Genomic DNA, 26,969 nt, shown 5'->3' with positions numbered 1-26,969 from the left:
AAAGTTATTCCCTAACCCCATCCCCTGCCCTTTCCATATTGTACTCCTTGGAAGGAATTCATTACGTGCAGCCCACATTTAAGGGGTAGGGATTTATGTTCGATCTCCTTGAGGTGGGAGTATCTACATAAAATTATTTGAAATTCTACTGCACAGGAGATCTATTCTACCTATTTATTTATTTATTCAACCATTTATTTATATCAGTATTGACCCATGGATATTTTATTTTATACTTTGAGTTATAATCCAATATGACCCAATGATTTTTAATTTCAGAATCTGCTGAAGGACTATGACCCAAAATTTGAAAAACACTATACCAGACAATGAACTTGCGGGTAGGGTCTATATCTTACTTCAGATATTTGCATTGTGCCTAGTATACAGTAAGCATCCAATAAATGTTTGTTGAGGGACTTCGCTGATGGTCCAGTGGTTAAGACTCTGAACTTCCACTACAGGGGGCACAGATTCGATCCCTGGGCAGGGAATTAAGATCCTGTATGCCGTGCAGCGCAGCCAAAACACATTAAAAAAAAAAAAATTGTTGAATGAATGAAAGCTTTTTTTGTTTAGCAATAAATTTTCCTTAAATAAAAATCACAAAAGTATTGAAGCAAAGCAGACATATAAAATACCCTGGTATCCCAACTCCTACCGCAAATCCTGTTCATGTCACCAAAGACTGAGCCAATGTTTTTCAGTATGTTTAGTACATATCCTTCTAGACCTTTTCCTTTTAAAATAAGTACACATGAGTACATACTGATTTAAATACATGATTGAATAAATAAATGGGACAGAAGAGTATCAAACATATATGTTGATACTCTCTCCTCCAGGAGGTAGAGCTTAATTCCCCCCATCCATCTGAGAGTTAGCTGAACCTAGTGGCTCACTTCCAAAGAAAAGAAGATGGGAATGGAAAATAGTAACTTTATAGTAGAAAACCTGGCACACACCACCTTAACCAAGTGATGAAGGCTAAATCATCAACGATGTCATGTTCCACCCCCGCCACCATATGACATGATGAGAAGAGTACTTCACCTCTGTGGTATTCTTCCCCAAACCCATAATTCCACTCTAATCATGAGAAAATACATTAGACAAACCCACATTAAAGGACATTCTAAAAAATATCTGAGCTGTACTCCCTGAAATGTGAAAAACCAGGAAAGCATGAGAACCTGTCACAGTTCAGAGAAGATTTAAGGAGATAATAATGACTACATGCAATGTGGTATCCTGCAGGGGCTCAAAGAACAGAAAAACTGGTGAATAGTCTAAGTTCGGTTAATAATAATGCTACCCAAATTGTTTTTTTAGATTTGACAAATGTACCATGGTAATCCGAGAAGAAAATATTAGGGGAGATAGGTGAGGGTATACAGAAATTCTCTGTACTATCTTTGCAACTTTTTTATAAATCTAAAATTATTCCAAATATGGGGAGGTCCCTGGTGGCCTAGTGGTTAGGATTCCAGGCTTTCAATGCCACGGCCTGGGTTCAATCCCTGGTCGGGGAACCGAGATCCTGCAAGCCTCATGGTGCGGCCAAAAATAAACCAATAAAATAACATAAAATAATTCCAAATAAAAAGTTTATTAAAATTTAAAAAAGGGACCTACAAGTATTTGTATCAAAATGAAGAGGGCTTGTTTGCTGGTATGTATATTTAGTTATATTTGGTTCTATTGCTTAAATATCTTAATTTTTTTTTTTTTAATTAATTAATTAATTTATTTTTGGCTGTGTTGGGTCTTCGTTTCTGTGCGAGGGCTTTCTCTAGTTGTGGCAAGCGGGGGCCACTCCTCATCGCGGTGCGCGGGCCTCTCACTATCGCGGCCTCTCTTGTTGCGGAGCACAGGCTCCAGACGCGCAGGCTCAGTAATTGTGGCTCACGGGCCTAGTTGCTCCGCGGCATGTGGGATCTTCCCCGACCAGGGCTCGAACCCGTGTGCCCTGCATTGGCAGGCAGACTCTCAACCACTGCACCACCAGGGAAGCCCAATATCTTAATTTTTATCAGCATAATATAGATGTTTAGGTATGAGGTTCATTTTTATTAACATTCTCACTGATTATACTTGTCTTTCTTATTTTCTTTTAGCTAAGAGACATGTTAATTTTATTTATTTATCTACTTATTTATTTATTTACTTACGCTGCGCCGTGCAGCATGCAGGATCTAAGTTCCCTAACCAGGGATCGAACCCGTGCGCCTCAGCATTGGGAGCTCGGAGTCTTAACCACTGGACCGCCAGGGAAGTCCTGAGACATGCTAATTTTATTTTTTTTTTTTTTTTTTTTTTTTTTTTTAAATTTTATTTATTTATTTATTTATGGCTGTGTTGGGTCTTCGTTTCTGTGCGAGGGCTTTCTCTAGTTGTGGCAAGTGGGGGCCACTCTTCATCGCGATGCGTGGGCCTCTCATTATCGTGGCCTCTCTTGTTGCAGAGCACAGGTTCCAGACGCACAGGCTCAGTAACTGTGGCTCACGGGCCTAGTTGCTCTGTGGCATGTGGGATCTTCCCAGACCAGGGCTCGAACCCATGTCCCCTGCATTGGTAGGCAGATTCTCAACCACTGCGCCACCAGGGAAGCCCGCTAATTTTAATAGGTAAGGTGTGTGTATGTGCATAAATGTGTATGTTCTATAAATGGCTTAGTCTGCCAGTCTGTCAGGCTCTATTCTGACCTAGATAACATCTTGATCTCCCATGCATCTTTCTACCACATATCATCATTTGGGAACCTTCCCTCTTTTTCCCTAGCCCCACGGGTTGGCAAACTTTTTCTGAAAAGGGCCAGGTAATATTTTAGGCTCTGAGGGCCATGTGGTCCCTTTCACAACTACTCAATCCCACTGCAGGATGAAAGTAGTCACACGTGATGTAAATAATATGTAAAGAAATGGGTATAACTGTCTTCCAATAAAACTTTATTTATAAAAATAGTCAGCAACTGGATTCATCTGCAGGCTGTCATTTGCTCTACTCTAGACCAGTGCTCATCAAACTTAATGAGCACCTAAATCATTTGGGGAGCATATTAAAATACAGAATCTGATTCAGTATGTCTGGGGCAGGGACCATACTCAGTGCATCAAAGTATTAAAGACTCATTAAAGTACACACATACAAGGTCATGAAGTCTGCCTTTCTGCTTATGAAATCATATCAAATAACACCAACTGAGTGCTCACTAGGTACAAGACAGTAAAGGAAGAGAGTAAACAGAAACACAGGTATTACAGGTAATTTCTTTCATTTGGTCATGGGTCTTAATCCATACTGTGCTGGATAAGAGGGCAATTTGGCTTGACATGTCACCCCACAGATCCTCAGGTTCATCCAGTTGATCTGACTGGCTTGGGTGGCAGCCCCATCCCTCATGGCCCCAGGTAGTCTCTCTCAAAGTTGTACATATATTGGAATACAGTGATGTTTCCAAGAAGCAGAGAATCATTCTTTTGCCAACGATTTACCAGTAGCTGACGAGAATATTTTGAAATATCAAGAAATTACAACAATGCATTTAGACCCTTATGTCACACCATACACAAAAATTAACTCAAAATAGATCATAGACCTAACTGTAAGAGGTAAAACTATAAAACTTTTAGAAGAAACAGATTTAAGAGCAAATGCACAATCCATAACAGAAACAAAAATTTTTGACGAACTGGATTTTATCAGATTGAAAAACTTATACTTTAAAAGATACCATTAAGAAAATGAAAAGTCACAGACTGGGAGAAATTATTTGCAAATCATATATCTGATAAAGGACTTGTATCTAGAATATGTAAAAGACTTTTAATAGGAAGACATGCATCACAATTAAAAAATAAACAAAGAGAACCTACTGTATAGCACAGGGAATTATATTCAATATCTTGTAATAACCTATAATGGAAAAGAATCTGAAAAAGAATATATATATATATATATATATATATGGACTTCCCTGGTGGTCCAGTGGTTAAGAATCCATCTTGCAACGCAGGGGACACCTATTCGATCCCTGGTCGGGGAACTAAGATCCCAGATGCCTCAGGGCAACTAAGCCTGCGAGCTGCAACTACTGAGCCCACAAGCCACAACTAGACAGAAGTCCGCACACTGCAAAGAAAGATCCCGCATGCCACAGCTAAGGCCCAATGGAGCCAAAAATAAATAAATTAAAAAAAAAAAAAACACACACACAAACACACACCAGAAACATCGCTGAACACCTGAAACACTGTAAATCAACTATACTTCAATAAAAAAAAGAACAATGGATCTGAAAATACATTTGAACAAACAGGATATATGAATGGCTAATAAGCACATGAAAAGATGTTCAACATCATTAAACCTTAGGAAAATGCAAATTAAAACTATAACAAGATACCACTTCATACCCACTTGAATGGCTATAACAAAAAGTGCAGAAAATAACACGTGCTGGCCAGGATGTGAAGACACTGGAACCCTCATATGGTACTGGTGGAAATGTAAATGTTACAGTTACTTTTTTTTTTTAATTGAAGTATAGTTGATGTACAATATTATATGTTACAGGTGTACAGTATAGTGATTCACAATTTTTAAAGGTTATACTCCATTTATAGTCATAAAACATTGGCTATATTTCCTGTTGTACAATATATCCTTGTAGCTTATTTTATACATACTAGTATGTACTTCTGAATCCCCTACCCTTATATTGCCCCTCCCCACTTCCCTCTCCCCACTGGTAACCATATCTGTGAGTCTGTTTCTTTTATGTTATACTCACTAGTTTGTTGTATTTTTTAGATTCCACATATAAGTGATAACAGAGTATTTGTCTTTCTCTGCCTGACTTATTTCACTTAGCGTAATAACCTCTAGGTCCATCCACATTGTCGCAAATGGCAGAGTTTCATTTTTTTTAATGGTTCAGTAATATTCCATTGCATATACATATACCACATCTTCTTTATCCATTCATCTGTTGATAGACACTTAGGTTGCTTCCATATCTTGGCAATCGTAAATAATGCCGCTATGAACATTGGGGTGCATGTAGCTTTTCTAATTAGTGTTTTTATTTCTTTCGGATATACACCTAGGAGTGGAATTGCTGGGTCATATGGTAGTTTTATTTTTAGTTTTTTGAGAACCCTCCATACTGTTTTCCACAGGGACTGCACCAGTTTACATTCTCACCAACAGTGTATGACAGTTCCCTTTTCTCCACATCCTTGCCAACATTTGTTATTCGTGTTTTTTGATGATAGCCATTCTGACAAGTGTGAAGTGATATCTCATTGTGGTTTTGAGTTGCATGTCTCTGACAATTAGCAATGTTGAGCATCTTTTTCTTGTTCCTGTTGGCCATCTGTATGTCTTCCATGGAAAAATGTCTTTTCAGGTCTTCAGTGCATTTTTTAATCAGGTTGTGTATTTTTTTTTATTGAGTTGTATGAGCTGTTTATATATTTTGGATATTAACCCCTTATCAGTCATATCATTTGCAAATATTTTCTCCCATTCTGTGGGTTGTCTTTTCGTTTCCTTTGTTGTGCAAAATTTTTAAGTCTAATTAGGTCTCATTTGTTAATTTTTGCTTCTATTTTCTTTGTTTTAGAAAACAGATTCCAAACAATATTGCCACAATTTATGTCAAAGAGCATTCTGCTTATGTTTTCCTCCAGGAGTTTTATGGTTTCTGGTCTCAGATTTAGGTCTTTATCCATTTGGGGTTTATTTTTGTATATGGTGTTAGAGAATGTTCTAATTCAGCGGTCCCCAACCTTTTTGGCACCAGGGACTGGTTTCGTGGAAGTCAATTTTTCCACGGATGGGGCAGGGGGCAGAGACATGGTGGTTCAGGCAGTCATGCGAGAGATGGGGAGTGGCAGATGAAGCTTTGCTCGCTCGCCCACTGCTCACCTCCTGCTGTGCGGCCTGGTTCCTAAGAGGCTGTGGACTGGTACCAGTCCATGGCCTGGGGGTTGGGGACCCCTGTTCTAATTCATTCTTTTACATGTAGTTGTCCAGTTTTCCCAGCACCACTTATTGAGGAGACTGTCTTTTCTCCATTGTACATTCTTGCCTGGTTTGTCATAGATTAATTGACCATAAATGCATGGGTTTATTTCTGGGATCTATATTTTGGTCCATTGATCTCTATGTCTGTTTTTGTGCCAGTACCATACTGTTCTGATTACTGTAGTTTTATAATATAGTCTGAAGTCAGGAAGTGTAATTCCTCCAGCTCTGTTCTTCTTTCACAAGATTGTTTTGGCAATTCAGGGTCTTTGGTATTTCCATACAAATTTTAAAATTATTTGTTCTAGTTCTGTGAAAAATACCATTGGTATTTTAAAAAAATTATTATTATTTTAATTTCTTTCTTTTTTTTTGGTTGCGTTGGGTCTTCGTTGCTGTGCACGGGCTTTCTCTAGTTGCAGCGAGCCCATTGGTATTTTTATAGGGATTGCACTGAATCTGTAGATTGCCTTGGGTAGCATGGCCATTTTAACAATATTGATTCTTCCAATCTAAGAATACAATATATCTTTCTGTTTGTGTCATCTTCAATTTCATTCATCAGTGTCTGATAGTTTTCCAAGTACAGGTCTTTTACCTCTTAGGTAGGTTTATTCCTAGGTATTTTATTCTTTTTGATGTGATAAGAACTGGGTCTTCTTTTTTTTTTTTTTTGGCCATGCCACATGGCTTGTAGGATCTTAGTTCCCCGATCAGGGATCGAACCCGCACCCTCAGTGAAAACATGGAGTCCTAACCACTGGACTGCCAGGGAATTTTGATGTGATGATAAATGGGATCGTTTCCTTAATGTCTCCTTCTGATAGTTCATTGTTAGTTTATAGAAATGCAACAGATTTCTGTATATTAATTTTGTATCATACATAAATGATACAGCCACTTTGGAAAACAATTTGGCAGTTTCTTAAAAAGTTAAAGATGGGGCTTCCCTGGTGGTGCAGTGGTTGAGAGTCTGCCTGCCAATGCAGGGGACACGGGTTCGAGCCCTGGTCTGGGAGGAACCCACATGCCGCGGAGCAACTAGGCCCGTGAGCCACAACTACTGAGCCTGCGCATCTGGAGCCTGTGCTCCGCAACAGGAGAGGCCACAACGGTGAGAGGCCCGCGCACCGCGATGAGGAGTGGCCCCCACTCGCCGCAGCTAGAGAAAGCCCGCACACAGAAACGAAGACCCAACACAGCCAAAAATACAAAATAAATAAAGTGTAGAATTAAAAAAAAAAAAAAAAGAATACTAGAAACAAAAACATTTCTAACAGCATCAACATTATCATTAAAAAAAAAAAAATGTTAAAGGTGAACTTACCATATTATCCAGAGACCAGAGATTCTACTTCTAAATATATACCCAAGAGAAATGAAAACATATGTCCACAAAAATAATTTGTACATGAATGTTCATAAAAGCATTACTCTTAATAGACAAAAAGTAGAAACAAACCAAATGTCCACCAGCTAAAGAATGTATTAAAATAAATGGGGTGTATCTAACGACAAAGGAAAATTATTCAACAGCAAATGAGAAGAAAATACTGCCACATGCTACAAAATGGATGAACCTTTAAAACATTATGTTAAGTGAAAGAAGCCAGATGCAAAATACTATTGCACAATTCTATTAATATGAAATGCCCAGAAAAGGCTAATCTATAGAGATAGAAAGCATATTAGTAGTTACCTAGGGCCAGGAGAGAAAGGTTTGGGGGAAAACGGGGATGGGTTTCTTATTAGGATGATGAAAATCTGCAAACACTGGATTTATTTGCATGGTAATATTTGCACAACTTTGTAAAGTTACTAAAATAGTACATGTACATGTATATTATACAAAGTTCAGACCTACTATAATAAGCATAAAAGGAAGGAATTATACCAAAATGTATTTTGCTTAAATCTGGATGGTAGGATTAGGGGCAATTTTTATTCTCTATCCTTACTTTGCTTTCTTTCCCAAGTTTTAAGAGATGTCTTACTTTTTGTGTTACACACAAAAAAGTTTGTTTAAAAAATGTTGAGCTGGGCTACCCTGGTGGGGCAGTGGTTAAGAGTCCGCCTGCCAATGCAGGGGACATGGGTCCGAGCCCTGGTCCAGGAAGATCCTATGTGCTGTGGAGCAACTAAGCCCGTGTGCCACAACTACTGAGCCTGCGCTCTAGAGCCCATGTTCCTCAACAAGAGAAGCCACTGCAATGAGAAGCCCACACACTACAATTAAGAGTAGCCCCTACTCACCACAACTAGAGAAAGCCCGCATGCAGCAACAAAGACCCAACGCAGCCAAAAATAAATAAAAATAAATTTATAAAAAATGTTGAGCTGCATTATATAATTTTACAAAATTAGCCAACTGAAAAATAAATGTTTACTTTAATAATGAAGCTATTATTTCATTTATTGTGGCATTTCTAAATGCCATACTTCTTTAAAATATGTACTCTTTTTCAAAATGGATGTGCTGGACTTCCCTGGTGGTGCAGTGGTTAAGAATCCGTCTGCCAATTCAGGGGACACGGGTTCGATCCCTGGTCTAGGAAGATCCCACATGCCGCAGAGCAACTAAGCCTGTGTGCCACAACTACTGAGCCTGTGCTCTAGAGCCCGAGAGCCACAATTACTGAACCCTTGTGCCGCAACTACTGCAGCCTGCGCGCCTAGAGCCCGTGCTCCACAACAAGAGAAGCCACCGCAAAGAGAAGCCTGTGCACTGCAACAAAGAGTAGCCATCCCTCGCAGCAACTAGAGAAAGCTTGAGCACAGCAACGAAGACCCTTCACAGCCTAAAAGAAAAATAAATAAATAAAATAAAATAAAATTTCTAAAAAAAAAAAAAAATGGATGTGCTGAGAGCATCTAATCAGTATGGCCTAACTCAGGAAACATGGAACTAGCAAGTGCTAGATTCTATTTGCCACAGCATGTTGATTCATTCCATAGGCCTCGAAGTTATTTAGCTATTTCTGAATTTCTTCAATGAGAAGCCCGTGCACCGCAACGAAGAGTAGGCCCCACTCGCCACAACTAGAGAAAGCCTGCATGCAGCAACAAAGACCCAATGCAGCCAAAAAAATAAAAATTAAATCTTTAAAAAAAAAAAAAAAAAAAAAAATATATATATATATATATAAATCCATATAAGAATGGTTATTTGTACACCAACATCATTAATCCTTAGGAAAATGCAAATTAAAACCACAAGATACCATTTCACACCCCTTTAAAACGCATACATAATAATAGCAGAGACAAGCTGGAAGTTTTACCAAAACGGATGGGTGTTGTATTTTGGGAGATGCTCAAGTATCAGACTTTCTATCTTAAATAGGGCGCGGGGGGTGGGGGTGAACTGAGGAACTTTTAAGGTCTTTACAGCAATATGATTGAAGCAGGGGAGAAAAGCCATATTTCAAACACTGAGGATGAGGAGTTTATATACTATAAATAGACCATTACGTTGTCTGTCCGAAAGTACTTGTTTTATTTTTATTCATTAGTCATTTATGTGTGTGTGGAGTGGGGGATGGAGGGATTGAGAATAGACTGTCCATTAGTCATTTGCCAAAGAGGTGCTTTGGGAGCTGTGGTGGTGGGAGCTGTGCAGTTTAAAGCTACAAAATCTTAAAGGCTCAAGTTCATAGAGTCTGTTCTTACTGTTGTTATCTTACCTTCCACTCTTCTTAGAATAGAAAAGCTGCTTTCGGGTAAGTAACCGGACTCAACCTTCCCTTAACTACACACAACGGAGATAATGACAGGTATCTTTCAAAATAAAAATAAAAATTTTTCTTCTAAAATTGTATTCTTTTTGGTTTTAATGTCAAGGGTAACTTATTTTGAAATTTAAAATAACATTAAAAAGGGGAACTAAATGTTTACTGTGACAAAACATGGGCATGGGCCATTAGTGAAGAAACACTTCTGGTGGTAAACCTTATTCCAAATTGTTTGGTTAATTAGCCATACAAATTAAATATTTGTGCTTAGCGACTAAAACTCTTCATCGAATTTTTGGATTAACAAAGATATCTAATATCTTAATTTTAGAGAAGAGGAAGCAGGGACCAAGAGATCTAGGGGTCTTATGGATGGGCTCCTCCCAGGACTTGCTATTGTGATGTTACAACATGTCAATAAGGAAGAACTCCAGCAGAGAAGTAGGATTACTATGTATTACTTCCCTTTCCTATAAAATGGAGTGTCAAGTTACCTCTCAGATTGAGAATACTTCAAACAAAATGTTTTGGATTTTGATAAATTTAACTCTGTATTTCTTTTTTTCTTTAATATTTTATTTATTTATTTATTTATTTATTTAGGCTGTGCTGAGTCTTAGTTGCGGTGGCACACAGGATCTTTTAGTTGTGGCATGTGGGCTTCTTAGCTGTGGCATGTGAACTCTTAGTTGTGGCATGCATGCGGGATCTAGCTCCCCAACCAGGGATTGAACCCAGGTCCCCTGCACTGGGAGCGCGTAGGCTTACCCACTGAACACCAGGGAAGTCTCAACTCTGTATTTCTTAAATTAGGTTTTGTCAATTCTTGTTGGACATCTGATTTCCAGTGAAAACTGTGGAAGACATACGGAGATAAGTTATTCTCATATATTTTTCCCTCTTCCGAAGAGTAGTGATCTCCTAATAGCTTTGCACTAGGACTCAAGTGATAAGCCTGTAAGCACTCTTACAGGGTCAAATACAATGTTACAGATTTTTAAATTCAAATCAAACTAAAGGAATTGAGAATTAAAATCTGATTTGCTAATGGCTCCTATAGTTTTATGCCAAACAAAGAAGAAACAAACAAACAAAACCCAACTGGGATTCAGAGGTATCTCCCTTTATACAAAAGTCTATAGACTTCCCTGGTGGTCCAGTGGTTAAGACTCTGCGCTTCCACTGAAGGCGACACAGGTTTGATCCCTGGTTGGGGAACTAAGATCCCACATGCCACGTGGCCAAAAAAAAAAGTCTATAGAAGTATAAAGTCTATAAAAAAGTTGACTATAAATTAAAATGCAATACCCAAATTATGGAAAATGTTTCTATAAAACCATCACTCCATAGTTTACCTGCAATTAACATGTTTCAACATTATATAGTCTTTTACTTTAATGTTCACATTACCTGGGGGGAAAAATTAGTAACCATGTGGAATTTTTCCTAAAAAATATGTAAGAAAATAATACTACAGGGGGGTGGAATCAAGATGGTGTACTAGGAGGATGCAGAATTTGTGTCTCCTCACAACTAGGGCATCTACCAGGCACTGGTGGGGGACCACAGACACCTAAGAGGATGGGAGGAACCCCCAGCAACTGGGTAGGATGTGGGCTGTGGGGGGAGTGAGGGGGAGGAGAAGTGGAGGCGGCATGGGACTGGCACCCCTGAGGGGCAGCTGGGGGAGGGGAAGGGATCCCACGTCCCAAGGGGAAATTGGGGAACCACTGGGAGGGCAGAGGATCAAAAGGGAGCGTGGCCAGGTTTCCCTGCCCACTTGGGCCCCCAGGAACCTGCTGAGGTCCCAAGCCTGATCCTCTGCCCACCTAGGCCCCCTCCAGCTGCGCAGGTCCTGAGGGAGTGGGAGGGTGGGAAGGAGGAGCAAAAGTAAAGTCCGGACCTCTGGGACCGGCACCCCTGAGGGGGAGCTGCGGGAGGGGAGGAGTTCCTACACACAGTGGGACCCATCCATGGTTAGGGGTCCAGCAGCGCCCAGGGAGACCCTGGGGGAGACAGGGTGGGAAGGGTGAAAAGGAACGGAAGAGAACGCTGCCAATGCTTTCCCTGTCCACTTAGGCTCTGGGAACCCTGTTGGGCTCCCGGGCCTAATCCTGTGCCCTCGGAGCCTCCCTCCTGCCGAGCAGAGCCCAAGCCCCGCCTCTACACCCCCACCCAGGGCACTGCCTCCAAACTCCAGAACTCCACACTCAGAGGCCCTCGTTTCGACATCTGCCTCTCCCCTTCTGTGCAGGTCCTAAGCAGAGGCCCCGCCCCACGCTTGAACCCACCTAGGCCACACCTCATGCTCAAATGTCACCACCCCCGCCTGCCTAGGTCCCACCCCACCCTAAACCCCGCCTCTGCCTAAGTTCCAACCCCTGCCTAAACTCCACCCCCATAGCCAAGGCTTTTTTTTTCTTTTTTCTTTTCTCTTTTTTCCTCTTTTAGATTGGGGTTCTGTTTTACCTTGCTGACTCATTGTTGTTGATTCTTCTATTATTTTTATTTTTCATAATAAATCTTTTATTTTTCTAATTTTATTTTATTCTTTATACTTTGTTATTGTTCTCTCTTTTTGGCTTGTTCCCCCCCTCCTTTTTTTTCTCTTTTTCTGTTGTGGTTTTACTTTACCTTGTTGCAGTTCTTTCAATTATAGTTTTATTTTTCCTAATATATTTTTATCTTTCTAATTTTATTTTGTTTTAAATTCTTTGATATTGTACTACTCCTTTTTCTCTTTCTTTCTTTCTTCCTTTTTTTTTTTTTTTGCTGCGCCACAAGGCTTGCGGGATCTTGGTTCCCAGGCTGGAGGTCGGGCTCAAGCTCCTGTGGTAGGAGCTCCAAGTCCAAACTGCTGGACTAACAGAGAAACTCAAACCCCAGGGAATATCAATCGGAGTGACGACTCCCGTAGATCCTCACCTCAGCACCAAGACCCGGCTCTATCTAACTGCCTGTAAACTCCAGTACTGGACGTCTCAGGCCAAACAACCAGTAAGACAGGAAAACAGCACCACCCATTAAAAAAAAAAAAAGAAACGACAAAAAAAAAAACGTTACAGATAAGGGAGCAAGGTAAAAACCTACAAGACCAAATAAATGAAGACGAGATAGGCAACCTACCTGAAAAAGAATTCAGAGTAATGATACTAAAGATGATCCAAAATCTTGGAAAATACAAGAAACATTTAACAAGGATCTAGAAGAACTACAGAGCAAACAAACAGTGATGAACAACACAATTACTGAAATTAAAAATACTCTAGAAGGACTCAATAACAGAGTAACTGAGGCAGAAGAATGGATAAGTGAGCTGGAAAATAAAATGGTGGAAATAACTGCCAGGGAGCAGAATAAAGAAAAAAGAATGAGAAGAATTGAGGACAGTCTCAGAGACCTCTGGAATAACATTAAACGCAACAACATTCAAATTATAGGGGTCCCAGAAGAAGAAGAGAAAAAGAAAGGGTCTGAAAAAATATTTGAAAAGATTAGAGTCAAAAACTTCTCTAACATGGGAAAGGAAAATAGTCAATCAAGTCCAGGAAGCACAGAGAGTACCATACAGGATAAACCCAAAGAGAAACACGCCAAGACACATACTAATCAAACTATCAAAAATTAAATACAAAGAAAAAATATTAAGAGCCACAAGGGAAAAGCAACAAATAACACACAAGGGAGTTTCCATAAGGTTACCAGCTGATCTTTCAGCAGAAACTCTGCAAGGCAGAAGGGAGTGGCAGGACATATTTAAAGTGATGAAAGGGAAAAGCCTACAACCAAGATTACTCTACCAGCACGGATCTCATTCAGATTCGATGGAGAAGTTAAAACCTTCACAGATAAGCAAAAGTTAAGAGAATTCAGCACCACCAAACCAGCTTTACAACAAATGCTAAAGGAACTTCTTTGGCAGGAAACACAAGAGAAGGAAAATGCCTACAATAACAAACCCAAAACAATTAAGAAAATGGTAATAGGAACATACATATCGATAATTACCTTAAATGTAAATGGATTAAATGCTCCAACCAAAAGACACAGACTGGCTGAATGGATACAAAAACAAGACCCATATATATGCTGTCTACAAGAGACCCACTTCAGACCTAGGGACACATACAGACTGAAAATGAGGGGATGGAAAAAGATATTCCATGCAGATGGAAATCAAAAGAAAGCTGGAGTAGCAATACTCATATTAGACAAAATAGACTTTAAAATAAAGAATGTTACAAGAGACAAGGAAGGACACTAAATAAGGATCAAGGGAGCAATCCAAGAAGAAGATATAACAATCATAAATATTTATGCACCCAACATAGGAGCACCTCAGTATATAAGGCAAATGCTAACAGCCATAAAAGGGGAAATCGACAGTAATACAATAATAGTTGAGAACTTTAACACCCCACTTTCACCAGTGGACAGATCATCCAAAATGAAAATAAATAAGAAAACAAAAGCTTTAAATGACACATTAAACCAGATGGACTTAATTGATATTTACAGGACATTCTATCCAAAAACAGAATACACGTTCTTCTCAAGTGCTAATGGAACATTCTTCAGGATACACCATATCTTGGGTCACAAATCAAGCCTTGGTAAATTTAAGAAAACTGAAATCATATCAAGTATCTTTTCCAACCATAACGCTATGGGACTAGATATAAATTACAGGAAAAGAACTGTAAAAAATACAAACACATGGAGGCTAAACAATATGTTACTTAATCAAGAGATCACTGAAGAAATCAAAGAGGAAATCAAAAAATATCTAGAAACAAATGACAATGAAAAGATGACGACCCAAAACCAATGGGATGCAGCAAAAGCAGTTCTAAGAGAGAAGTTTATAGCAATACAATCCTACTTCAAGAAACAAGAAAAACCTCAAATAAACAACCTAACCTTACACCTAGAGCAATTAGAGAAAGGAGAACAAAAAAACCCCAAAGTTAGCAGAAGGAAAGAAATCATAAAGATCAGATCAGAAATCAATGAAAAAGAAATGCAGGAAACAATAGCAAAGATCTATAAAACTAAAAGCTGGTTCTTTGAGAAGATAGGCAAAATTGATAAACCATTAGCCAGACTCATCAAGAAAAAAGGGAGAAGACTCAAATCAACAGAATTAGAAATGAAAAAGGAGAAGTAACAACTGACACTGCAGAAACACAAAGGCTCATGAGAGATTACTACAAGCAACTATATGCCAATAAAACGGACAACCTGGAAAAAATGAACAAATTCTTAGAAAAGCACAACCTTCTGAGACTGAACCAGGAAGAAACAGAAAATATAAACAAGACCAATCACAAGCACTGAAATTGAAACTGTGATTAAAAATCTTCCAACAAACAAACCCCCAGGACCAGGAGGCTTCACAGGCGAAGTCTATCACACATTTAGAGAACAGCTAACACCTATCCTTCTCAAACTCTTCCAAAATATAGCAGAGGGAGGAACACTCCCAAACTCATTCTATGAGGCCACCATCACCCTGATACCAAGACCAGGCAAAGATGTCACAAAAAAGAAAACTGCAGGCCAATATCTCTGATAAACATAGATGCAAAAATCCTCAACAAAATACTAGCAAACAGAATCCAACAGCACATTAAAAGGATCATAAACCATGATCAAGTGGGGTTTATCACAGGAATGCAAGGATTCTTCAATATACGCAAATCAATCAATGTGATACACCATATTAACAAATTGAAGGATAAAAACTATATGATAATCTCAATAGATGCAGAAAAAGCTTTTGACAAAATTCAACACCCATTTATGATAAAAACTCTCCAGAAAGTAGGCACAGAGGGAACCTGCCTCAACATAATAAAGGTCGTATATGACAAACCCACAGCCAACATCGTTCTCAATGGTGAAAAACTGAAACCATTTCCACTAAGATCAGGAACAAGACAAGGTTGCCCACTCTCACCACTATTATTCAACATAGTTTTGGAAGTTTTAGCCAAGGCAATCAGAGAAGAAAAAGAAACAAAAGGAATCCAAATCGGAAAAGAAGTAAAACTGTCACTGTTTGCAGATGACATGATACTATACATAGAGAATCCTAAAGATGCTACCAGAAAACTACTAGAGCTAATCAATGAATTTGGTAGAGTAGCAGGATACAAAATTAATGCACAGAAATCTCTTGCATTCCTATACAGTAACAACAAAAAATCAGAAAGAGAAATTAAAGGTAAAGGGAATGAAATCAACACCGCCGCCCCCCCCCCTCCCCAGCTGCCTGGTGCAATACTGACTCATTCCAGATTGAAAGGATAGTTGTAAAACCACTACCAAATTTGGCAAAAAAAAAAAAAAAAAAAGAAAAAAAAAAGAAATTAAGGAAACACTGCCATTTACCACTGAAACAAAAAGAATAAAATACCTAGGAATAAACCTACCTAAGGAGACAAAAGACCTGTATGCAGAAAACTGTAAGACACTGATGAAAGAAAGTAAAGATGATACAAACAGATGGAGTGATATACCATGCTCTTGGATTGGAAGAATCAACATTGTGAAAATGAATATACTACCCAAAGCAATCTACAGATTCAATGCAATCCTTATCAAACTGCCAATGGCATTTCTCACAGAACTAGAACAAAAAATATCACAATTTGTATGGAAACACAAAAGACCCCGAATAGTCAAAGCAATTGTGAGAAAGAAAAACGGAGCTGGAGGAGTCAGGCTCCCAGACTTCAGACTATACTATAAAGCTACAGTAATCAAGACAGTTTGGTACTGGCACAAAATCAGAAATATAGATCAATGGAACAGGATAGAAAGCCCAGAGATAAACCCACGCACATATGATCACCTTATCTTTGATAAAGGAGGTAAGCATACACAATGGAGAACAGACAGCCTCTTCAATAAATGGTGCTGGGAAAACTGGACAGCTACATGTAAAAGAATGAAATCAGAACACTCCCTAACACCATACACAAAAATAAACTCAAAATGGATTGAAGACCTAAATGTAAGGCCAGACACCATAAAACTCTTAGAGAAAAACATAGGCAGAACACTCTATGACATAAATCACAGCAAGATCCTTTTTGACCCACCTTCTAGAGAAATGGAAATAAAAACAAAAATAAACAAATGGGACCTAATGAAACTTAAAAGCTTTTGTACAGCAAAGGAAAACATAAACAAGATGAAAAGACAACCCTCAGAATGAGAGAAAATATTTGTAAAGAAAGCAACTTACAAAGGATTAATTTCCAAAATATACAAGCAGCTCATGCAGCTCAATATCAAAAAAACAAACAACCCAATCCAAAAATGGGCAGAAGACCTAAATAGACATTTCTCCAAAGAAGATATGCAGATTGCCAACAAACACATGAAAGGATGCTCAACATCACTAATCATTAGAGAAATGCAAATCAAAAGTACAATGAGGTATCAACCTCACACCAGTTAGAATGGGCATCATCAAAAAATCTACAAATGATAAATGCTGGAGAGGGTGTGGAGAAAAGGGAACCCTCTTGCACTGTTGGTGGGAATGTAAATTGATACAGCCACTATGGAGAACAGCATGGAGGTTCCTTATAAAACTAAAAATAGAACTACCAGATGACCCAGCAATCCCACTACTGGGCATATACCCTGAGCAAACCATAATTCAAAAAGAGTCATGTACCACAATGTTCATTGCAGCACTATTTACAATAGCCAGGACATGGAAGCAACCTAAGTGTCCATTGACAGATGAATGGATCAAGAAGATGTAGTACATATATACAATGGAATATTACTCGCCATAAAAAGAAATGAAATTGAGTTATTTGTAGTGAGGTGGATGGACCTAGAGTCTGTCATACAGGGTGAAGTAAGTCAGAAAGAGAAAAACAAATACAGTATGCTAACACATATATATGGAATCAAAAAAAAAAATGGTCTGATGAACCTAAGGGCAGGACAGGAATAAAGACACAGACGTAGAGAATGGACTTGAGGACACGGGGAGAGGGAAGGGTAAGCTGGGACGAAGCGAGAGAGTAGCACTGACATATATACACTACCAAATATAAAATAGATAGCTAGTGGGAAGCAGCTGCATAGCACACGGAGATCAGCTTGATGCTTTGCGACCACGTAGAGGGGTGGGATAAGGAAGGTGGGAGGGAGATGCAAGAGGGAGGAGATATGGGGATATACGTTATGCATATAGCTGATTCACTTTGTTATACAGCAGAAACTACCACAAGACTGTAAAGCAATTATACTCCAATAAAGATGTTTAAAAAAAAAGAAAAGAATACTATAAAACTACAGTTATATATTGAAGTTATTATTTAAGATCTTCTTAAGTAAATAAAGTGTGTCTTGAGTTAAAATGAAGCAGTATTAAAAGCTACATTAACATTTTTCAGTCCTGAAGAGATCATTTAGAAAATTATGGCTCCATTTTGCAGATCATTGCTTTAAAAGAAACAATGAAACACAAAAATTACTGTATTAAACCTTAATTTGAGGATCAGTTTACTCAACCAACAGGATCTTTTTTGTTAGTGACATGGCCACAACTAACTCTAATTCAAATGAGTAATTAATGCTCCTGATATTTGATGGTGGTCATGAAAGAATCCGCTGCTGTAACCTGAGAGGCATTATTCACCCTTTGTGATAAGATGTCCTAATAACCCAACAAAACAACTCTTGAAGAGAGATAATAACAATAGAAAACACACAGTGCTTACCAAACAACCAGGCGCTGTTTCGAATGCTTTACCTACACTCATTTAATCCTCATAATAGCTTTATGAGTTAGAGACTGTTTTTATCTTCACTTCACAGATATGAAAACTTAGTCACTTGCCAAAGGTCACCAAGTAAAACGGCAGAGGAAGGACCCAATCATGTTAGCCAGGCTCCAGTGTCCGTGCTCTCACCCACTGCTCTTTACCTCCAGGTTTGCCTCAAGACTCCAGTAATTCAGTGACGGCTGTAATATGACCATGGACGTACAATTTCACTCTCCATTCACTAGCGTAAATCTAGGTCTACCCAGTTTGTACCCTCTATTCAAAGGCTTTCACTGGCTAATGGCTACATGTGCATATTTTGGCAGGTTTAATCTTGACCCCAGAGTGTATCACAAAAGGTGCAATTCTAACAGACTATTCGCTTTCAGTTGATCTCAACAGGGAGCCTAAAGCCTATGAAGTGGCTTAATCAGATAATGTGAAACTTTAGGACAGAAAAGCTCATACTACTGCATTTATTACAGTGTGTTTAACATTTGTAATCAGACCTAAACTTCCAAAATTCTTATGTCTGACTCGCTCTCTTAGAGAGTTCAGCTAATCTCCCTTTCTACTTCCAATAAATAAAACATAGCCAGCAAATGCTGTCCAAGGCAAGTTTTCAGACACGCATCTGAATTTAGTATCATTCTTGTTCCGATCAGGTGTCAGGGTAAACACAGAGCCTTTCAGGTGGACTGCTTGGTTGCCCTTTGCCCAGGAGCACTTTTTGCTTTTACTGAATTTCACAGTAAAGTACAGCAACATGTTACAGCTCCTGGCTGAAAATGTAAATAGGAGAGTAAAGTTGTCAGACAAGAGCCTGCCCAACTGTTCCCAGAGGATATTATTCATACTTAAATTTACACTCACTTATATCTCACATCTCTGAATAGCAAAAATGTCACAATTATTTTAGCAGTGATCAAATAAGTTATTTCAATAGCAGGGCTCTAATAAATAAATTTAGGTTAACTAGCAGGCAGTTTAAACTTTAAAACGCCAAGAGTGCAGAGAAGCAAGGGAGTGGTGTTAGTAGCAGAGCAGTTTTGGAAGTTCCCGGGATCCCCTTACAAAAAACAGTGAGAGCCACGAGGATGGAAAAAAAGAAAAAACTATACAGTACCATCTTTACCAAAAACCAAGGGAAAAACATCCCCTGGAACTCCAGAACACTAACTACCCTTAGCAACTAGAATGGGGGAACCACACCTGTGCTAGCAGAAGTGGAGGTTTGAAAATGTGGTCCTGTAAGGGTCAAAAGAGCCAAGGAACCCAGAAATCACCAAGTCATCATCCAAAGGAAGGGCACCCCCCCCTCCTTGACGTGGGAACCCCAGGAGGGAATCTAAGTATCACACTGAGAACTGGGAGGAGATCTGGCAGGATCTCTTTTGCCAATGAGTGCAAGGAAAGGTCCCAACCAGGACCCCGAAGGCTCGGCAACATCCAGTGGAAGCTCTTTAATAGAAAGACTCCCGCGCTGAGCAGAAACTGTTGAGAGTAGAGCACGATATGTGTGTTAAAAGACAGCTAGCTAGCTAGCTAAGGCTGACAACAGCTAGATCAGGCTGATCAAGTTTAGTACATTACAGTACTAAAACTGAGACAGCTAGACATTATGTGCTGCCTGGTGTGATGCAATAGAAAGTACATTGCATCCCCAATGGAGAAATATTTTTACCAAAAAAAATTAAAACCTGAATCAAACCTAGCCTCTAGATCTAACTCCTAGTTTACAGACAATATGGAGGAGAAAGGAATATGCTAAATAATACAATAAAAATGCAACCAGCCAAATGTGGGAAATTCTGCAGGATAAATAACCTCACCTCTTCAACAAATAAATGGCATGACGATGTGGGGGTGAGGGGGGAGACAAATTTAAAAAGACCTAAAGATACAGCAAATAAAGGAAATATATAGATTTTGTTTGCATCCTGATTTGAAATCACCAACTCTTAAAAAAAATTTTTTTTAGATAATTGGGGGAAATTGATGATGGACTAGGGATTATACTGTGTAATGGAATTACCGCTAATTTTACTGGTGTGATAATGGTATTGTGGTATGTTGAAAATAAAAAGGTCCTAATCTGTTAAAGATACCTAGAGAAGTATATACCAATGAAATAATATGATGTCTGGGATTTACTTTAAATTATTCCGACGGCCGGCCATGGAAGTGTGAGGGAGGCCACGAATTCCATTTCAAGGTATCTTTGAGCTTGTTGAGTAGACGCCATAAGCAAGGCTCACCCTCCTGAGTTGAAAAATTTATGGACAAGAAGTTATCACTGAAATCAAATGGTGGTGGACATGTCCAAGGAATCTTTGGGGATTTGATTCCTTTATGAATCTTGCAATAGATGAATGTGCAGAGACAGCAATTGGTGGGTGACAGAACAATACTGGAATGGCAGTATAAGGGAAAATAGTATCATCATGTTAGAAGCCTTGGAATGAGTATAAACAAAGGTTGTGTTCATCAAAGAAATCAATTGCTTCCTCATGTCCCATCTCCAAAGGGCCTGTTTTACTATCATATAAAAAATTGAGCAGTGTACATTTTCATATTAAACTTTCTTGTTAAACTTTTTTAATAGTCAAAAACAAATTCTTCACACAGAAAAAAGGGAATAGATGAAATAAGAATGGCAAAATCTTGATAACTGTTGAAAATGGCAGTTCATTAGACTTTTTTTTTCTACTTTTGCATGACTGAAATCCAAAATAAAAAGTTAAATAAAAATGTCTAGGGACTTCCCTGGTGGTCCACTGGTTAAGACTTGAAGCTTCTACTGCCGGGGGCATGGGTTCAATCCCTGGTCGGGGAACTGAGACACCACATGCTGTGTGGCCAAAAAAAAAAAAAGTCTTACGCACAACATGATTTACAACATCCGATTACTATATTGAAAGCTGTAATACAAAAGGAGCAATAGGAGTTATTTTAAAATGCTCTAAGGAATTCTTTAATCTTTTTTTGTAGGGTAATTGTCAGGTACTTTAGGTTAGTCTATTAATAGACAAAACTAAAGGTTACCATCTTTAAAAATGTTATCATAAAAAAATAAGGTTTTGTGAATTTTTGCCAAATTTAAAACATTTTCCAAAGAAAACACTATCTTTAGCAGAGATTTCCCAGGCAAGGTGTCCATGTCTGGTACCATTCTTCTGAACATTCTCCCCTGCTGCTCCAACAGGAGACAAACCACATTTCCAAGATTGTTAAATTATTACCTAGGAAAGTTTTGGCAATTTCCCATTCAGTCACATTTTCCAGTCATTTGGTTCTCATGTTTATAGACCTGGCTGTTCACTTTTAGCCAATGTTCAGGAGTGACTTGGCTCCAGGCAATCCTTTTTTCTTTTTTCCTTTCAATTTTGACATCTCTATGAGTTAGCTGTTATACAGTATTATCACAGGCTACTGCTTTCTGACTCATATTACCCAGGAGACAATTCAGGAATGAACTTGGACTAGAATTTTATATAGCATGCAGAGTTTCCTGAAGGTCTTGGTGCCTATTTTTCTGTAATCTGTGAAGGTCCTTTTCCTTTTCTTTTCCACACAATATACTATTTGAATAGTTCAGGTATCCTGCATATATTTCTACACTTTTCTTAGCCACAAGCAACTGCTTTAATGAGAAGTAGATATCTGATCTTATTATGCTGGTTAAACCACAGTGCAGGTCAAAGCTGCCTCCTTTTCTGTTCCATCTCCATTATACACTTTGCTTGTTTGGTTTTTGAACACATGCCAACTCTTCTCAAAGATATTTCTCTGGGCTCTAATATTCATTTGTTTTCTATATTTATAAATGTAAACACTATGTAATATCCCCAAGTGACTGAATCACCCTGAAACTACCTAAAAAATGATTTCAAAAGTGCAAATGATTTGGGAGCCAGAGGTAGTAATATTAAATCCATTGACAGGACAGAAGGAGGCAGAACTGTAAAGGGAGACTTTATTTCTTGTTTCCAAATAAACATGTATATTCACTGATGTAAGAGTAGGAACACTTCCTATTCTACTAAGGGCTGCGGAAGTGACCCAGAACTCTTATCTCAGCTTTCTCTCCTCATAGAGATACGAATACTTGTCACAATCTTTTCAGATGATGGAAAAAGATGACTAGATCAGTGATTGTGAACCAGTCTGAGCTTTGTTAGTAGGATGTCAGGTACATAGTCAGCAAGGCATGAAAGTGGATGTTTAGGAAACTGACTATGGACTAGGGTTAGACTGTACAATGGAATTACCATTAATTTTATAGGTGTGATGATGGTATAGTGGTATGTTAAAAAAAAATCTGTTAAAGATACCTAGAGAAGTATGTACCAATGAAATAATATGATGTCTGGGAAGGAATTCACATAGTTCTCAAAGTCAGGGTCAAAACACTTTGTACATCAGGTATTGCAATAACTGGGAAGAAGGCATCTGAGTGTTAACCACTCTGATGTATTTAAAAGACTAGAATTCCTTAACATACTTTTGCTGATATAATATATGCACATGAAATGTGACAAGTCTCTTTTTGGTCAGGTAGAATAAAAACACAGGTGTCTAAGATTAGCTAATGGGGAAAAAAAAAAACCCTTAAAATTCTAAACTGATTAAAGATATAAATAGGCAGGCATTGAAACTGAGAGAATCAATGGGAGTGGAAGATAAATGAACAAGACTGATGAAACGACAGAACAAACAAGAAGTTTCAAAGGTTGATGCTGAAAAGAGGAAATGACTCAGTCACAGTTTAGGAAGGGAATTCCAGTTAGGTGAGTTGTAGGTGAGCCTGGGAAACCTCGTTACCTACAGAGAACAAGATTCTAGGAGCTCACTGCAGACTGTCCTTGGAGTCATGTACACAAAGCATAACATCAATACTGTAAAAAATAATCTCCCAATAGAGGAGAAAATTTTGGTGTCTTTTACTATTAGTGCTCATGACAGTTCTGGTCATTGAACCTCAAGAGATAATTGGTACAATGGTAGCAAAAACTGGTAAAAAAAAGATTGAGGTGAAGGAAAAATATTCATATTAGTCTAGTATGAATTTAAGTTATTCATCAAACATTTATTGGGGATTTCACTGTCCCAGGCACTGGGGGTACAGTTTTCAACAAGAGGGGCATAGGTCCTGCCCCTCTAGGAGGCTACAATCCTGCAGATAAATGACTATGATCTGGGAAGAATATGGTTTAGGATTGCATTGCTGACATTTATAAAACCATGGACAAAGTGAATCCAGACATGTTCAACTGGAATTCTTCAAATAGGGAGTGTAAGAGACAGATCTGGATAAGACTTTGAGGAAGTAAGGGTGCTTGGTGCTAAGTAATTTGCCTAAAACTAGACTGGAAAGTTTGTGAAGGCAGAGATTATGTCTGTTTGATTCACAGTGGTTCACCAGCGACTAACAGAGTATCTGAAAACTAGCAGCCAATCCAGAAATTTAAAAAAAAATAAAAGAAAGTAAATAAGTGAAGCAAAGATTTGCAGTAACTGTTATGTGACTGTCTTGCTTTCATAGTGTTTATAGTATGTCACCGAGGAGTACATATATAGACAATTTAAATACAATGTAATAAGTATTAGGAGTTAAGCATGGGATACTATTAGGATACTATACTAAATAATTCATGGATCTGGAAAGCTTCTTGGAGGAAGAAATACTTGAGATGAGTTTTGAAGGAAGAAGGGAAGGAAAGCCAATTGGATACAGCATGTATTAAATTCTTGTGGAATGAAACAGCATTACACATTTGAGGAACCCAAAATGGTACAGATTAGCTGGAGAGAACGGGGTACCATGATGGTGTGATGGTAAATTAGGCAATAAGGACTTTTATATACTATGCTAAAATTTGGGCTTTATTGTAAGTCTGGTGATCATTAATATATTTTAAGCAGGGAGTGATAGGATCAGATCTGCCTTTTGAAGATCACTCAGGCATCAGTGGTAGTGGAAGGCAGGGGAACAGTAGAGGTGGGAAGGTTTAAATTAAGACATGTATGAAGATATGGAATAGAGATAAAAGATATTACTGAGAAAGGGATTGGATGAGGGGGCCAAGTGAAGGAAAGGTACTAGAATGACTGCCAGGCCTCAGGTTTGAATGTGGTGCCACTTAATATGATAGGCAATAGAAGAGCAGACTTTGTTTTTTTTGAAGGTGAGTGGGGAGGAAAAAGGATTATAAATCCAGTCTTTTCTTGAACTTGACGTACCAGCAGGAAATATTAGTGGGTATGCTCCTCTTCTTTTGATGCCAATGTAAGGGAGATCAGTCACACCCTCTCACAAATTTTTCTTGATGTATATGGGTATTGAGGCAGTACAGTATTTCTGAACTTTTTATGTGCTCTGAGGCCCCTCGCAAATGAACAAGATTGAATGAGCAGGTTGTATGTTGGTTGCTATGAAACGGAGAAATAGTTTTTAACAATTCTGTGACCTCAGACCTCATTTCATATGTAAATAAAACATGGCAGCATGGGTAACAAGTCCAATCTGCTCTCCATTAAACTATAATAACAGTAAAGCAGACATGATAAAATAAGATGTACTACTTTATCTCTTGGAAATTACACCGAGTGGTCGTGTATATTCCATAGCGAAAATTTTATTGGTAGTAGAGAAGCGAAAAATTTGAATGCAATAAATGTTATATGTGATTTTCCTGCATAGCTGTAATTAATGAATCTTTTTTCCTTATGTTGTTAAATATCATTTTTGTCCTATGTTTTAACCAAATGGTTATTAGCTACATTAACTTTTAGAAACTTACTAGTTCATTAAGGATGTTTCCGGGCAACCTAAGCACATAAACACACACGCTATGGTACTTAAACGATTAACCTTGTCTTTTATGTGTATATTACATTCACTAAAACAACCCAGGAAAACATTTTTAGCCGTTCATCTAGGGTTTTAAGTTGTCTTCACAATGCTCTTATTTTCTATTTCCATCAGAAGATTCTGCTATGAATGACAATATTTGTGAGCTCATTCACTTCTAAAATATCAAATTGTTAGTTTAACCAGTCTCCTCCACAGTTTTCTTTCTCCCTCTGCCCACTATCAAGATCTAAAGATTTTCACCTTCCCTCTCCCAAAAGAAAAATGAAGACAATCGCTACTGCTCCCCTGTCAAACTCCCCAAACACAACCCACCCCAGAATAGGAAAGAAGGGAGGCAAAGTGGTACAAGTTGCGACGCGCGACAGGGAGCACAGAATTGGGACCAAAGCCCAGAGACAGAGAATCAGTCTCCACGTCCGGGAAGATCTGGGCTCTTTGCCAAAAGAGAACGTCCCCAAAGCCCCGGGAACTGACTGGTGCTAGGAAACCAGAGAAAGAGTGACAGGCAGAGAAAGAGGCCCGACCCTCTGGGACTGCCTGAAAACACGCAAGGAATGCAAAAGAAACGTCAGGAATCCGGGACCGGCTTCGGCCGGCCAGAGCAACCAACCAGGTTAAAACCCAGCTCCAAAGGCAGGCGCGCAGCTGAGACCCTTGGGTGGGGAACGGCGCTGGGGACTGACTGAGAGAGGGGTACGGATTCCTGGGAAGGCAGAGACCGACTCTCCTCCAAAGATTGGATTCTGTGGCCCGCCGTCCGGACTCGGCCGCCAGACTCTCGCAGCGAGCCTGGGGGGCGGGCCTAGGGGCGGGGCCGAATCTCCTTCCCCGCCTCTAACGGCAAGCCGACTGCGTCCTCAGTACGCCTGCGTAGGGTGAGGCCGGACTCTTATTTGGCTAGTAGGCGAGCGGCGGCAGCGGCGTTCTTTACCCGGCATGCTGCGCGGGAGCGGCGGCTCTACGTCTCTCCCCTTCCCAACCCTGCCCCCCCTTCCCCCTCCCGCCGCGGCCCCCCCTTCCCCTAAAGTGAGTGAGTGAAACTGGCAGATGGAGGAGGGACTGTAATGGCGGCGGCCGGCAGCTCCCTGCTCTGACCCACGGCAGGCATTCAGCAACAACCCCCTCCCCGCCCCTCTCCCAGCCGGCCTCCGCCCCGCCGCCAGCGCGGGGCCACCCTCTCCGGCCCTTCCCCCAGCGGTCGGCGTCTCGCCCTGCGCCCCGGCCGGGGCCCCACACACAATGGACGAGCTCGCCGGAGGCGGTGGTGGCGGCCCCGGGATGGCGGCCCCTCCACGGCAGCAGCAGGGACCTGGGGGGAACATGAGCCTTTCGCCCGGGGGGAATGGAGCGGCCGGCGGCGGGGGTCCTCCGGCCGCCGAGGGAGCGGGTCCTGCGGCAGGCCCAGAGCTGTCCCGGCCGCAGCAGTACACTATCCCAGGGATCCTGCACTACATCCAGCACGAGTGGGCTCGGTTCGAGATGGAGCGGGCGCACTGGGAGGTGGAGCGGGCCGAACTGCAGGTACCTCGCTGGGGT

The 26,969-nt window shown here is 39.7% G+C and overlaps 2 protein-coding genes and 1 pseudogene across 8 annotated transcripts in view; 2 read left to right on the top strand and 1 right to left on the bottom strand.

Moving 5' to 3' along the window:
• AP4S1 (adaptor related protein complex 4 subunit sigma 1) overlaps positions 1-26,969 on the bottom strand; it is an 84,657-nt gene that overhangs the window by 57,275 nt on the left and 413 nt on the right. For 2 of the 3 annotated variants that reach the window (XR_005018675.1, XM_036842443.1), the window contains exon 2: positions 10,530-10,615. The exons of the other annotated variant lie outside the window; for it this stretch is intronic. The gene's annotated coding sequence lies outside the window, so the exon portion shown is untranslated. The remainder of the gene's footprint in view (positions 1-10,529; positions 10,616-26,969) is intronic. 3 annotated transcript variants of the gene reach the window in all.
• LOC118890108 lies at positions 20,806-21,021 on the top strand (annotated as a pseudogene).
• The window catches only part of STRN3 (striatin 3), a 123,069-nt gene continuing 122,537 nt past the window's right edge, over positions 26,438-26,969 (top strand). The window contains exon 1 of one of the 5 annotated variants that reach the window (XM_036842432.1): positions 26,438-26,954. In XM_036842432.1, the coding sequence (XP_036698327.1) occupies positions 26,673-26,954 (282 nt within the window). In that variant the 5' untranslated portion in view covers positions 26,438-26,672. The remainder of the gene's footprint in view (positions 26,955-26,969) is intronic. The other 4 variants (XM_036842431.1, XM_036842433.1, XM_036842434.1 and 1 more) reach the window with 4 other exon arrangements.

The sequence above is a fragment of the Balaenoptera musculus genome, chromosome 2 (genome assembly GCF_009873245.2).
Source record: "Balaenoptera musculus isolate JJ_BM4_2016_0621 chromosome 2, mBalMus1.pri.v3, whole genome shotgun sequence".
NCBI classification, from domain to species: domain Eukaryota; kingdom Metazoa; phylum Chordata; class Mammalia; order Artiodactyla; family Balaenopteridae; genus Balaenoptera; species Balaenoptera musculus.
This window is presented reverse-complemented; position numbering and strand designations above follow the sequence as displayed.